Source organism: Bubalus kerabau, chromosome 7 (assembly GCF_029407905.1).
Source record: "Bubalus kerabau isolate K-KA32 ecotype Philippines breed swamp buffalo chromosome 7, PCC_UOA_SB_1v2, whole genome shotgun sequence".
Lineage (NCBI taxonomy): Eukaryota > Metazoa > Chordata > Mammalia > Artiodactyla > Bovidae > Bubalus > Bubalus kerabau.
In genome coordinates this window covers 32,909,200-32,924,611 of record NC_073630.1, presented here as the reverse complement: position 1 = coordinate 32,924,611, position 15,412 = coordinate 32,909,200, and the positions used below count along the sequence as shown (strand labels likewise).

At 40.0% G+C, this 15,412-nt stretch overlaps 1 protein-coding gene across 1 annotated transcript in view; it reads right to left on the bottom strand.

Moving 5' to 3' along the window:
* FAM241A (family with sequence similarity 241 member A) overlaps positions 1 to 14,997 on the bottom strand; it is a 44,343-nt gene extending 29,346 nt beyond the window's left edge. The window contains exon 1 of the mRNA XM_055587965.1: positions 14,679 to 14,997. Coding sequence (XP_055443940.1) covers positions 14,679 to 14,846 — 168 coding nt within the window. The 5' untranslated portion in view covers positions 14,847 to 14,997. The remainder of the gene's footprint in view (positions 1 to 14,678) is intronic.
* Positions 14,998 to 15,412: the final 415 nt, after the last annotated feature.

Genomic DNA, 15,412 nt, shown 5'->3' with positions numbered 1-15,412 from the left:
CCAGGGATTGAACCCAGGTCTTTTGCATTGCAGGCGGATTCTTTACCAGCTGAGCTACTAGGAAAGCCCCAGTAGTTATCTTAGTATCAGGTTAATTTCAGTTATATAACTCAGCAGAAAGAACTTCAAATATAAATCAATCCTTGCTTTTCACATGCATATGAATCATGCATTTCCACATGTACTCTGAATGTATATTGTACAGTACTACCATGGAAGACTAGAATAGAATTAATCTTTTATAGCAGCACAAGAACACGAGACATTGTAAAGGAAAAGTTCAAGTGCCCTCACAATATACAAATTAATCTACTCTGTGTAGCACATTTTGGAAATGACTTTTTTTATACTATAAGAAAATTAAGAATAAGTAAAAAAATTATGGGTATCTCCATGGAAAACTGTGCATCGTTTAAAAGAATGTTTAGCCTTTATGACTTTCAAGATATTTTACAAGTTGGTAAATTATAAATAACCAACAGCAATGCAAATAATTCTTATAACAGACAGACAAATTCTGTTCCATTAGAGGTTCAACTGTCTTCCCACCCCACCTATGGAAAAAGCCAGTCTCTCGGCTATTTGTAAATTCATTTCAACATACCTTTTTCCATATACATTTCTGACTGATTTCTCCATTGAAGCAGTTTTCACATTTGTCTGGTTCCCTCACTACTGATGAGCTAAATAAACCCCTTAACATGTATTCATTTTATATTTAATGAGCATTATAATTTTACCTCTTTTTGAAAATTATCCTTCAACTTTGCTATTATTGAAATGGCTGATCTGAATTTTAACCTATGTTAGTTACGCATTTCATTTACTGTCTTTCCTCTGTTTAGTTCAAGAAAAATTAAAAACAAGATAGCAAGTTCTGACCACTTACATAAATTAATGCTAGTTAGTATTCCAAGATCCTGTTTGTTAAATTTCACCTTCTTGATACTGTGGTTTTTAAAATACAGCACATCAAGGAACATAATCTTTGCCTAAATTCTTACAACTGTTTTACAGGTATCTTTAGCTCAATGCGCTGAAGAATTGATGCTTTTGAACTGTGGTGTTGGAGAAGACTCTTAAGAGTCCCTTGGACAGCAAGGAGATCCAATCAGTCCATCCTAAAAGAAATCAGTCCTGAATATTCATTAGAAGGACTGATGCTGAAGCTGAAACTCCAATACTTTGGCCGCCTGATGCAAAGAACTGACTCGTTGGAAAAGACCCTGATGCTGGGAAAGATTGAAGGTGGGAAGAGAAGGAGACGACAGAGGATGAGATGGTTGGATGGCATCACCGACTCAATGGACATGTGTTTGAGTAAACTCTGGGAGTTGATGATGGACAGGGAGGCCTGCCATGTTGCAATCCATGGGGTTGCAAAGAGTTGGACACAACTGAGTGACTGAACTGAACTTAGCTCAATGCACAGCTAACATCATTCATTTCCTTTCTGTTGATTCTGACAATAGAGTATGCTCCTGTTATACAAAAAGTTCTCTCTTTTGTCAAAACTAATTTTTGTTATGAAAGTTTCCCCTGGGAAGCCACATTGCTTCAACAAAAACATCAACTGCATTTATACCAGCAGTGTCATTTTAGATAGAAAATTTTATAGACTCTATACTACCTCACAGATGCCAAAATAATTGTCTGAAGCATTTGCCATATGCAATTTCTGCTCTCATGGAGATGACGTTTCCTGTGTGAGCCTGTGAAGGGGAGAGTGGGAAGTTGCAGAGAATAAATATATTTACAAACAAATAAAATAATATCAAGTAGTGTGAGGGCTATGAATAAAACAGAGTAACGGCAGAGAGGAAGATGGGTTGGACTGGAGGTTCTTTCTATACATTAGGCAGAGCTGGGATCTCAGAGAGGTTATAGTTAAGCCAATGATATGAAGATTTGCCAAAGGAATATCTGGGGAAAAGAACCCAGGCAGAGGCTTTGAGACAGAACTGAGCTGTCTGGGCTAGTGCAATGATTTTGACTGTGATCCACAATAAGAGATATATTTTATTTCTTGACCTAATACATATAAACTAAAGTTCCACAAAATGACATTCATACCACATGTGAAGCATTCTAATGATTTCTGTCCTATCCTATCCTGTTCACAAGTCACTAAATTAATTTCATGAACCAACACTAGCTTGATAGTTATTTAGCATGGGTTTGTATCTCAACTCTGCAATGTTCTAGCTGTGATACTTTCAGTATATTACTTAGCCTCCCTGTTCTGCAGTGTTTACAACTTTAAAGTGGGAAGCAACAGCAGTAGATCAAACCCGTGCGGTTTCATACCAGATTTCCTTCCAGAAAGACCAAATCAATTTTACTTCTAACTTCAGTGTATTGTTATTTCATAAACTATTTCTTTAAATCCACATTATTCATTTTTAAAATGACCAAGTTGATAAGTGAAATATTATCTCTAATAGTTTTAATTTGCATTTCTTTTATTTACAGTGATGCTGGACATGTTTTCCTCCTTATTGGATACTAAATGTCACTGCAGGTTTTACTGCCTACAAACTGTACAAAAACAATATGTTAAATATAAAATTTTACTAAGTATATAAAGCTTCACCTAGCTGCAGCATATATAATTTATAACATGTTTATTATTACATTTATAATTTGTTACTTTTAAATTAAATGCAAAGTTTTAACATTTATTTACACTGCTGCTGCTGCTGCTGCCAAGTTGCTTCAGCCATGTCCGACTCTGTGCAACCCCATAGACGGCAGCCCACCAGGCTCCCCCATCCCTGAGATTCTCCAGGCAAGAACACTGGAGTGAGTTGCCATTTCCTTCTCCAATGCATAAAAGTGAAAAGTGAAAGGGAAGTCACTCAGTCATGTCCGACTCTTTGTGGCCCCATGGACTGCAGCCTACCAAGCTCTTCTGTCCATGGGGATTTTCCAGGCAAGAATCTTGGAGTGGGGCGCCATTGCCTTTTCATCTTACACTAAACTACATATAACGAATAAAGGAGAAAAACTTTTTTTGTATCATTTGGGAGGATGGATACAAATCATTGAGAATATCAGCTAGTTCTTGAATTAGTTTTTGAAATTACTATAAATGGAAAAATACTAAAATTTGCTTTCATTGTCATTTTAACCAATAGAATTCAGTATTTAAAATCATAGTTACAAACTTAGACAAATGAAACCAAGTATTAAAAAATATACACACAATTTCAGCCATATCTACCAAGCATATTAAAAGAGTTGCCTACTGCGGTGGAAGAGAACATTTCTGCAATGAAGAAGTAAATTAATTAAATTAAATAAAAAATAAATCAATTAAAGTTAATGCTGTGAATGAACTAACGATAGATAATAACTAATGATAGATAATAATAGAAGAGTATGACTGATTCAAGCTGCAGGTTAAAATTTTCTACCTTTTGTACTTACCCTAAAATCAAATTTTTTTTTTTTAAGAAATGAAGTTTCTGTCCATCAGCAGATGAATGGATGAGAAAGCTGTGGTACATATACACAATGGAGTATTACTCAGCCATTAAAAAGAATACATTTGAATCAGTTCTAATGAGGTGGATGAAACTGGAGCCTATTATACAGAGTGAAGTAAGCCAGAAAGAAAAACACCAATACAGTATACTAACGCATATATATGGAATTTAGAAAGATGGTAACAATAACCCTGTGTACGAGACAGCAAAAGAGACACTGATGTATAGAACAGTCTTATGGACTCTGTGAGAGAGGGAGAGGGTGGGAAGATTAGGGAGAATGGCATTGAAACATGTAAAATATCATGTATGAAACGAGTTGCCAGTCCAGGTTCGATGCACGATACTGGATGCTTGGGGCTGGTGCACTGGGACGACCCAGAGGGATGGAATGGGGAGGGAGGAGGGAGGAGGGTTCAGGATGGGGAACACATGTATACCTGTGGCGGATTCATTTTGATATTTGGCAAAACTAATACAATTATGTAAAGTTTAAAAAAAAAAAAGAAATGAAGTTTCTGGTGACATTATTGAGTTCCTTGTACATACAGGGAAGTATGCTGGCTGCTACCACAGATGAACAGTTTGTTTATTTAAAGAAGCCAAAATCAAACATTTTTCCTTAAAAATGACTTTTTTCTTAATTCTCAATTTGTGGCATGACAACAGATTCTGTTAGATTTTATTATCTCTGAAAACCATGGAATAAGGAATTCTGAATTTAATCAAACTCATGAAATTTGCCAGCCATGGGAAATACACCTTAAATTCCCTGCCTCTGTAGGTGGTGTGCACACATCCCAGTAAAATTTTGATGAAGAGGATAAAAGACAAAAATAAAATTTTTTGGATTAATTGGAAGAGGGAATTAAAAAAAAAAATCTCACCAATGTTAGAAAAAATTATATCAAAAGAATATAGTAAAAACCACAAATGGAAACTTAATTTTCTTAACACTGTTTGATATAAAGTATTAATAATAATTTTATCCTTCATTTTCCATAAAGTTCAAAACATTTGGACCATGTGTTCCCTTTGATCAGATAAGCTCTAGTTCTTGCCATAAGAAAACAGCAGCCATAAATAAAGCCAATCATTTCCTCTTCCTAAGCCAAGACAAGACATAGCTGCCAATGATGTTAAATAGAAAAACAAAAAACAACAGAAAAAAATCCCCCTGGATGTGGGAAAAATTAGATTAGAAGACAGAAAGTATCTTTTGCATTAACTTAATTAGAAATTCAGTTTCTCTGTCCAAATGAAACTACCCTTTGATTATCTTGTTAATTCCCCTAAACACACACACACACACACACACACACACACACACACGAATACACCACACTCTTTAGGAACCAAAACATAACTAGTAGAGACTCAAAGTTTCTTGAAGATATGTGGCTGTTATTGCAAGATAACACTATGACTCCAGAGATCACAGAAATTAAAGATAGTGTGGCTAAGGCTTAAAGGAAATATGAAAAAAAGACATAGTTTCTACTTAGGTCTTTTAGTGCAAGGTTATCATCATAGTACTACTTTTGGTTTTTCCCTTTAGCCTTGCTTTGCCACTTCTGATCAGTAAATTGAGAACAACATGAACAGAGGAGGGTGGATATTTTTCCCATCAAGGATCAGTGATACACAACAAGAAAAAAAAAAATCAAACTAGAGATCTATACAAAAAGCAACAATCTACTTAAAAAAAAAAGAAATATGAAATACTTATCTGATTTTCAGATTAGGAAATCTTAATACTTTATTCAATAAATAATACTTATTCTATAAATCTGAAAATTGCAGAGACTAAAAATACAGTTCTATGATGTGGTTAGATAAGAAAAAGAAGGGAACCAGAGAAAAAAGATGAGAGAGAAGATGAGGGTAAAACAGGTAGCTAATATTCATTGAGGGTTTACTATATGGTAGGTCTTTCATAACACAAAATGTTCCTGAACCCTCATAAGAAGTTTAAGTAGACAGAATTATACCCATCACATGAAGAAACTGAGTCTCTGAGGGATTAAGTTATTAGGATGACAAGACCAATAAAGCAGTAAAGCCAAGACTCAAACTTAGAATAGTCACACTCCAATACCTTTTCCATTGCTCTGCAACGTCAGCTTCTATAGAAGAGAGGCGGCAGTGGGGTGGAGAAGGTGCATGGAAATGAAGAGAAAGTGGCTAGGATGGGAGGTGAGGAAGAATAAAAGGCAACAGGAGAGTGTGACACTCAGTAAGGAGAGATGAAAAAGAGATGGGTAGTAGCAGAGAAGGGCAGAAAAAGAACATGAGCGTATGTGGCCGTTGGCATAAGTGACTCCACTGTGGGCCCACAGGGTTCCTCCTGTTCTGCTGACCCCACCCAGGACTGTACTGTGCAGTAAGTCATTTCTCTGTTGTCAAGGGCTTTGGAGCTAATCAGCATTGTTTAATAATCATTAGGGTCAGGTTGGCCTCTTGCTCTGTAGTCCCCAAACAATGATGAAAACCTTCATTGACTTATTCCCTGTGTCCACAAGACTAGTTATCTATTCATAAATATTGACTTAGGAAGGCACTTCCTGTTTCCAAGCATGTACCCCCATACCCTAGGTTAACTGTAAAATTGTCTCAGTGGCCCCTTGGCAGTGTGGAGTGCAGCTGCAAATGCTCCCATATCCTTGTCTCCTCAATCCCACTCTGTAAGCAAGTTACCCTATAATATAGTGATCCACTGATTACATGGAACTGCCTGCCTTGTTTCTTTCAGTCTCTAGAGATACCTTCTTAGTTTGGTGAGCACCTTTTGTTCCCTCCATCCTTCAACAGAGAGGGAAAGAAAACTGGAGAAAGTTGCATATAAGGAGTTGCTTGAAGAAAAGATGCAAGAAAAGATCTGTTGGGAGACTATGTGTTTGGAATGTAGGTGTCAAGAAAATAAACAATTATTACGTATCGACTGGAGTATCTATCAGTAGAGCATTTTCAACAACTCAAATCACTGTAACCGTAATTCATTTTGAGCAGAGTTTCTCAACTTGAGCACTAGTGACATTTTGGGTCAGACAATGCTTTGCTGTAGGTGACTGTTCTGTGCATTACAGGCTGTTCAGCAGGATCCCTGGACTCTTATTAGATGCCAATGGTACTATACCTCCTCAGTCTTAACATTCAAATGTGTCTTGAGACATTGCCAAGTGCCCCTTGTGAATCTAATTGCTCTAAGAGCCATTGATTTAGAGGTTTCACTCTTGAATAATGACAAAAATGAACAAAAGATATCTACCATATACAAAATTATCCCGGGAGTTACTCTAGTGACTAGATGCCCATTGGAAAGAAATTAGATTACGTCTAGGGCCAAGTTCATCTAAACTCAAGGAACTTGCTACAGTATTGTTTGCAGACTGCTTTTAAAAGATGTGAAAGGAAGTGGGTACAAACAGATATCTGTTTTTGAACTACACAATCTAAAGGGGGGCAGCAGATTTATCAGACTGTTCTTCCATCATGGGTGAAGGCTCTTACTTCTGAAAACAAAAACAAAACCGGTTCTGGAGTTTGGAGACCTGGGTTCTGGTGTGTTCTAGTATGAGACAGTTATAAGACTGAGAGCAAATCACTTGGCCTGGGGAACCAAGGCTTGTTGGCTTCTTACACTTTACCTAGAGTTCAAATATACCCTTCTAGGGAAATAGTAAAAAGTAAAATAACTTCTACATTTCTATTACTGATACTATGTTGAAGGGAAAGTATGGTGGGTTGGCATGCTTATTACTCCCTGCCACTCAGAGCGTGGTCCATGGGCATAGCAGCAGCCTCACTTTAAGAGCTTGTGAGAGATGCAAAGTCTCAGGCCTCACCCCAGAACAACGAAATCATAACCTGTATTTAACAATAGATGTTTTGTTTGCATATTAAAGCTGAGGAGCACTGTTCTATTCCTCCTTCTTCCTAGGGTGGCTTTCTAACTGTGGAGTGTGCAAAACTTATAAACAACATTTCTCAGATTTCTTTTTAGTTAGGGTTCTAGTTGAAAATTAGGTCCAAACGCTAACCCTTACATGCTTATAGCCAGATACTACTCTAACATTCTACATGTATTACATATACACATGCATATATATATATACATACGTATAACAATTTTGTGAGGTTGACACAACTATTTTCCCCTTTAGACAGATGAAGAAACTGAGGGCCAAAGAGGTCAATTAACTTGCCCAAAGTTACAGTTAGTAAGTAGCAGAGTGAGGATTCAAACCTAGGTATTCTGGATCTAGAATATGTACTGCTAGTCATATCTTTAATGACAGATCAAAGAGCAGGTATAAGGCTTTCTGCTGCTGCCACTTTTTTTTTAAACAGATGATCTTGTGGAACATTCTTTGATAAATGCTATTATGCACGTTCCTTCATTTATTTATTTAAAGCCAACACTTATCTGAAAGTTCCAGGACTGCAAAAGGCAAGAAGCAGAAATAAAGCGTTAACATCTGAAAGAAATCAACATCAACCCTATCTATAGAGTGGATGATTATACACCTAGAAGTCTAAGAGATATTAGTATATATTAGTGTTAGAACTAATAGGGACTTCTCTGATGATCCCATGGCCAAGACACCACACTCCCAATGCACTGGGGCCCAGGTTTGATTCTTGGTCAGATGTCACACGCTGCAACTAAAAGCTGACCTGCGGCAACTGAAGGATCCACGAGCCGCAATGAAGACAGAAGATCCACATGCCGCAGCTAAGACCCAGAGCAGCCAAATAAATACATAATATAAAAAAGGCTTCATCCCCGGAACACTCTCTTAAAAAGTGAATTAATAAAAGAATTCAGAAAGGTAGTTAGTTTAAAACTAATATATAAAAACCAATAGCTAAAAACCAGCAGTAAAGATGTGATATGGAAATAGAAACCCCCTTCAGAATGCCAACAGAAAAATGTAAAAGCTTATTTCAGTATTTATAACTACTATAAAGGATTGTGAACTCAAAGAGAAAGTGGGTTATTCAGTGATTAGGGGGAAAAAAAGATTAGTTCCATACCTCACACAATACATGAAGTCACTGTAAAGAGATTAAATACAGAGAGTAAAAAAATAAAAATAAAACTATAAACACACACATAAAGGAAACATTGGTGGATATTTTAATTAACTGTAGGATTAGAAAGAATGTTCTAAAGAAATATATAAAAATATATGTGTGTGTGTGTGTGTGCATGTTTGAGGGTGTAAGATGTGTGTATTAAATTTCCAAAAGTATTCCTTTGGCTAATAAAAATGTAAAGCATTTCTAAAGAAAATCAAAAACATCATAAAATTATAAAGCAAATAGCAAGCAGGGAAAATAATTATAAGCAATGTGAAATATGGCATTAATATCTTATAATAATGCCAAAAGAAAAAAATGGTCAAAGAGCATGATTAAAAAGAAATGCAGAACTTCCCTGGTGGTCCAGTGGTTAAGAATGTGCCTGCTGATGCAGGGGCTATGAATTCAATCCCTGGTACAGTAAGAGTGCGCCTGCTGCAGGGCCATGACTAGTGAAGCTGGTGTGCAGCTGGGAAGACCAGCGCAGCCAAAAATAAATACATAAATAACATTTTTAAAATCTAGGGGGAAAATGCAGATGCTCTGTAAATATATGAATGGTCTAGTAAACCTCTCTAGCAATATCTTATGACAGTAAGATAATCTTTGCCTACTAAACATGAACCATGAACTTCCAGATGTTGAAGCTGGTTTTAGAAAAGGCAGAGGAACCAGAGATCAAACTGCCAATATCTGCTGGATCACGGAAAAAGCAAGAGAGTTCCAGAAAAACATCTATTTCTGCTTTATTGACTATGCCAAAGCCTTTGACTGTGTGGATCACAATAAACTGTGGAAAATTCTGAAAGAGATGGGAATACCAGACCACCTGATCTGCCTCTTGAGAAATTCGTATGCAGGTCAGGAAGCAACAGTTAGAACTGGACATGGAACAACAGACTGGTCCCAAATAGGAAAAGGAGTACGTTAAGGCTGTATATTGTTACCCTGCTTATTTAACTTCTATGCAGAGTGCATCATGAGAAACGCTGGGCTGGAAGAAGCACAAGCTGGAATCAAGATTGCAGGGAGAAGTATCAATAACCTCAGATATGCAGATGACACCACCCTTATGGCAGAAAGTGAAGAGGAACTAAAAAGCCTCTTGAAAGTGAAAGAGAGTGAAAAAGTTGGCTTAAAGCTCAACATTCAGAAGACGAAGATCACGGCATCTGGTCCCATCACTTCATGGGAAATAGATGGGGAAACAGTGGAAACAGTGTCAGACTTTTTTGGGGGGCTCCAAAATCACTGCAGATGGTGACTACAGCCATGAAATTAAAACACGCTGACTCCTTGGAAGGAAAGTTATGACCAACCTAGATAGCATATTCAAAAGCAGAGACATTACTTTGCCAACAAAGGTCCGTCTAGTCAAGGCTATAGTTTTCCCAGTGGTCATGTATGGATGTGAGAGTTGGACTGTGAAGAAAGCTGAGTGCCGAAGAATTGATGCTTTTGAACTGTGGTGTTGGAGAAGACTCTTGAGAGTCCCCTGGACTGCAAGGAGATCCAACCAGTCCATTCTAAAGGAGATCAGTCCTGGGTGTTCATTGGAAGGACTGATGCTGAAACTCCAGTACTTTGGCCACCTCATGCGAAGACTTGACTCATTGGAAAAGACTCTGATGCTGGGAGGGAAAGGGGGCAGGAGGAGAAGGGGACGACAGAGGATGAGATGGCTGGATGGCATCACCGACTCGATGGATGTGAGTCTGAGTGAACTCCGGGAGTTGGTGATGGACAGGGAGGCCTGGCGTGCTGCGATTTATGGGGTCGCAAAGGGTCGGACACGACTGAGCAACTGAACTGAATGGAAACTGGCAAAGATTAATCTACCAATTAAATCACTGCTGACACGGATGGCTTCTAACTGACACTCTTACATACTAATGCCAGAAATGTACACTGGTGCACGCTTTCCTGAATGTAATTCTTTAGGATGTTTCAAGAGACTTCAAAGAGTTTGACTTACTGACCTAGGCCTTCCACTTCTAGAAATTTATTCTAAGGTAGGACTGTGAGGAACTGTGACAACAAGGTAGAACTTTATAAGCAAAGATTTTTATTGAAGTATTATGTATAAAGCAAATTAAATATGTAGTATTAAGGGAATGACAATTAAGTAGCCTTAAAAATAATTTTTGCAAAGAATTTTTGATAAAGTTGGAAAATGGTACAACATGCCTAAGTAGATAAAACAAGATACCACATTCAAATATTACATTAAACCTTGTTAAAAAATGTGTGTATATACACACATACACACAGATATATGAATGCAGTAACACCAAATATTTCACATTTTATAGCACAATATTACTAAGATTTCAAATGCTCTTGTTTTCTTTAGATTGTTCTATATTTTTACATTTTCCAAAGTACATAATACATAATCATGAAGACCTTAAAGCTAGAAATAATGATTCTAAAGTCAATCCAAGAATAGCGGTACCTTTCTATGCTCTAAGATGGCAGGGACATCTTAGGTTATTCAGGTTGTGAATGCCACGTCTGAGTGGATGCCACTCACATTACATACATAAATGTAATAAAAGGACTGGAAACTTTAACCTTCTAGGTATACAGCAGGGCAGATACTCTAAGGGACCTGGCATTCAGAATCAGAACATATTTTGATCATCTCTCAATGGCACCCCACTCCAGTACTCTTGCCTGGAAAATCCCATGGATGGAGAAGTCTGGTGGGCTGCAGTCCATGGGGTCGCTGAGTCGGACACGACTGAGCGACTTCCCTTTCACTTTTCACTTTTATGCACTGGAGAAGGAAATGGCAACCCACTCCAGTGTTCTTGCCTGGAGAATCCCAGGGACCACAGAGCCTGGTGGGCTGCCGTCTCTAGGGTCTAACAGAGTCGGACACGACTGAGCGACTTAGCAGCAGCAGCATGCACACGGTTACCAATACACATTCAGGACAGCTATGTCCTGTCTCTTCAGTTCCTTGGGTATTTTGCCTGTCTCCTGGCTTTTCTTTTTGAGGCCAAACTCCTACTTCAGACTTAACACAGTTCCTTCATCTGGGGAACCTGGTCCAGTCTTTCAAGTCCTCCTTTCCTAGGACACAGGCTGCCTTGTCAATCATCCTACCTGGAAAGATTCAGGTCAAAAGGACAGAGGAACCTTAGTTTTTCTCTCAGATGGAGTAGGATTTAAGGATAAATTGTAAAAACAAAAAACAAAAAACAAAAAAAAAACGCTGACAAGATCTTAGTTATTGAGAAAACACCTATATAAATAACCAGTATTTTGGTACTACATGAAATAAATACCATTTTTATCTGGTATCATAATAACAATGAGCCAAAGATACATTTGGTATAATCAAAGCTGATGTAAGAGCCCTCCAGGTTGAAGGAAGGGCAAGAGCTTTTGAGTCAACAATGTAAAGAAAAAGTGAAGGGAAAAGATGTATGTGGAGGAGACTTTAGCCTGGAAAGAGCCAAAGGAAGAAACCTGCTTCATCAAATTATCAGGTAAGGGCAAACTGTGAAAGAACTAGAAATAGAAAGGGATTTAATACAGAAAATTGGGGGCTGACAAAAATCTTGGAAAGAGCTGGAGGAGCAGAAGTCAGGTGCCTTCTGGAGCTACTGCATTCAAGAACACACCACCCATAACCCTGGTCCAGATATAAGGGAGCCTCTGCTATTACTGTAGCCGCTGCTACCAATTCTCTCTTAACATCCATGAGGCTACTCAGATTCTGGAATATTGAGTGTGTCAAGCAGAAAGGACAGCAAGGAGATGGCCTGTGTCTCATTTCCAGCTAATTAGTTTTGGTTTTGATTCTGTTTATATCATTGTTTCTATGGAAAAGTTCACTCCAAGTTCCAAATATTAACAAGTTTACAAACCAAGCTTTCAAAAGTACTCCATTTGTAATTTGGAGTCCACGTGTCCTTAAAGCAAACACACACACACACTCTCTGCCTAAAGAAAAGCAAATTAAAACAACTCCTTAGGTTATGTTTTACAGTTGTTAATTTCATTCACCTCTTCCTCAAATATCTTTATGTCTCTACTGTCATTACAAGACAGTGCATACAAAATTTAAGTTTCATTTTCAGCCCTTGAAAAAAGCTACATTTATTGCTTCCCTGATAGCTCAGATGGCAAAAAATCCACCTGCAATGTAGGAGACCAGGAGACTTCCATCCTTAGGTTGGGAAGATCCTCTGGAGAAGGGAATGGCAACCCACTCTAGTCTTCTTACCTGGAGAATTCCATGGACAGAGGAGCCTGGTAGGATACAGTCCATGGGGTTGCAAAGAGCTGGACACAACTGAGACTAACCCTTTTCATTACCAAGAAGTGATTTATCACAAAAGCTTGTTTCTTATACCAATGGGTTGGGTTGTATCAATTTCTTGTTTATTTTTGACTTACTTATGAGAAGTTCTTTGGTGCATATATATTATTAGGAGGGAATGCATATCTCAGGTGTAATTTTCAAGTATTGTGTATGTGGGCTTAGAGTACATAAATAAACCATGTGATAAAAATAAAATGATAACTTTTTTCACAGGAGTATAGGGAAATAAATGCCCATGACATACAATGATAGAGGCAGGTATGCAAAGTATATCTGTTTTCTAGGGTATATGTTTCTTTTTTTTTTTGTTTCATCCCTTTTTGCGTACCCTAAGCAATTCTGTTAAGACCAGAGCTGCTGCTGATGAAAAATCCACAAAAGCTTAGATGAAGTATTTTACATACTCCCTTACAACCACTTGAAAATTACTTTGGGACCTTCAGTTCAAATATATTTCCCCTGCCTCAGGGAATTTCTGTTGCTGTTTTCTTCACTTTGCCAGTTGAACAACTAAAGTTAAGAGGAAACAGTCCTTTAGCTACTGAGTCATGGTACAATTAATGGGGGAAAACCATCAGGAAACTAGTCAGGAAGATCTCATAGCTACCAATTATATGCTTCAGTTACCATCTCCTATATCGTCAAAAGAATGAAAAATTACACTTTCACATGGTGAGAAAACCTAATGCTAAGGCATATTTTGTGCCTGCCACACGGTTATTTCTGTTCCCTAAACACAAGGCAGAGAAATTACCTATTAATGCATTTAGTGTTGTTGTAGTTTGTGAAATGTGACAAAAAGATGCTGAAGGATAATGAGAGGAGACAGGTATCAATTGATCTCAACAGTATACCCTGTAATAAGGGCAAACGATAATTTTATTTCTTGCGCTTTAATGGGATTCTGAGGGTAAACTAATCTCGGGTATTTTTGAAGGTCTACTGTATTTGATGGTGAAAATTCATCCCACTATGTGGGATAATTCAATTTCTTTCATTAAACGTCTTGCCTAATTGTCAAGATACATGCTATAATGCCTATTATCACCATATTTTATTTAGTGAAAGCAAATTCAGAGTTTCAAAAATTGCCCAACTTCTCTTTCCTTTATTATGGCTGGACTCATGCTTTTTCCCCCTTTGGGAACAACTGAAAGCAAATTTTCGGCGTTTTCAGTTTTTCAATGAAGTTTAGATCTCCTTTCTGTTTACGTGAAAAACTTGCTCTGCTAGAGTCCCCGTCAAGACATCCATTGTAATACTCGCTCCTACACATGCCTTCAGATACTGACTGCATGGCTACAGAAATACACCTACACCGTACAGAGGCGCTAGGTGTGTTCACAAATGCCAAGATGGAAGGCGGGAGGGGAGTCGCTGGCCCCTAAAACACAGCCCCGGGGAACCGATTCCAAGTGGAAGAGTGTTTACATGTAAGGCTTTCAGATAAGTGACCGTTATGGAGGGCACTTCCCCAGAGCCCTGGGCTCTGGCCTGAGAACCCTCTCCGCCAGACGGGTGGGAAAGGGCGGCGCTCACCCAGCCAGGCACGCGACTCCGGGTCGGCCCTCGGCACGCGACCCCGCGGCCCGCCCCGAGCGCGCCGTCAACTGCTCTCGGGGTCAATTGTTCGGCTTCCCCGAATGCCACGGAGCCCAGCTCCCCGAGCCGACCACAGCCCGGGCGCCGCCCTCCCGCCGGACCACTTCCCTCCGCCGCCGCGTGGGGCTCGGGAAACCGGCCGGACCGCGCCGCCCCGCCCGGCTCACCTGCTCCCGCTCCTCCAGCGGCCGCCGCCCGCGCCGCCGCGGGCTGGCCCCGGACTCCTGCTCTGTCCCCGCCGCCGTTCGCTCCGCCAGCGCGTCTCGGTCTTCGTCGCGCTCCCCGCTGCTGCCTCCGCCGCCGCCGCCGCCTAGCAGCTGCCCGGCCGAGCACATCCCGCCGCCAACTTCTGCCGCCCGGGACGGCCCCCAAGCCGGAGGCAGCGACCGAATGCCCGAGGGCCGCCGTAGGATAGTCCGCGCTTGCCACTGACAGGCGCCTCCAGAGCGCGCCCCGCCGGCTGGGGCGCCACAAGTACCGGCCAGGCTCGGCCCCTCGAGTCACGGGCTCGCCCCGCCCTCAGCCGCCGGGGCGGAGCCCGAACGGGGGCGGGGCCACGGAGGGGCGTGGCCAAGAGGCGCGCGCGCGCGTGCGAGTGTAACAGGAGAGGGAGTCTGTGTGAGACTCTGTACGTTAAGAGACTCTGTGTGTGTGACATTGTGTATGAGAGAGAGGAGCTGTGTATGAGAGACTGTGTGAGAGACTATGCGAGAGAAATTTTGTGTATGAGCAGTACAACAACCGTGAGAGACTGTGTAAGAGATGGTGTGTGCATAGGAGAGACTGAGAGCCTACTGGACAGGGACTGTGAGAGACTGTGAAAGACAGGATGTATGCGTTTGTGAGGGAGAGAGGAGAGCGTGTGTTGGTGTGTGTGTGTGAAACACACACAGACACTCCA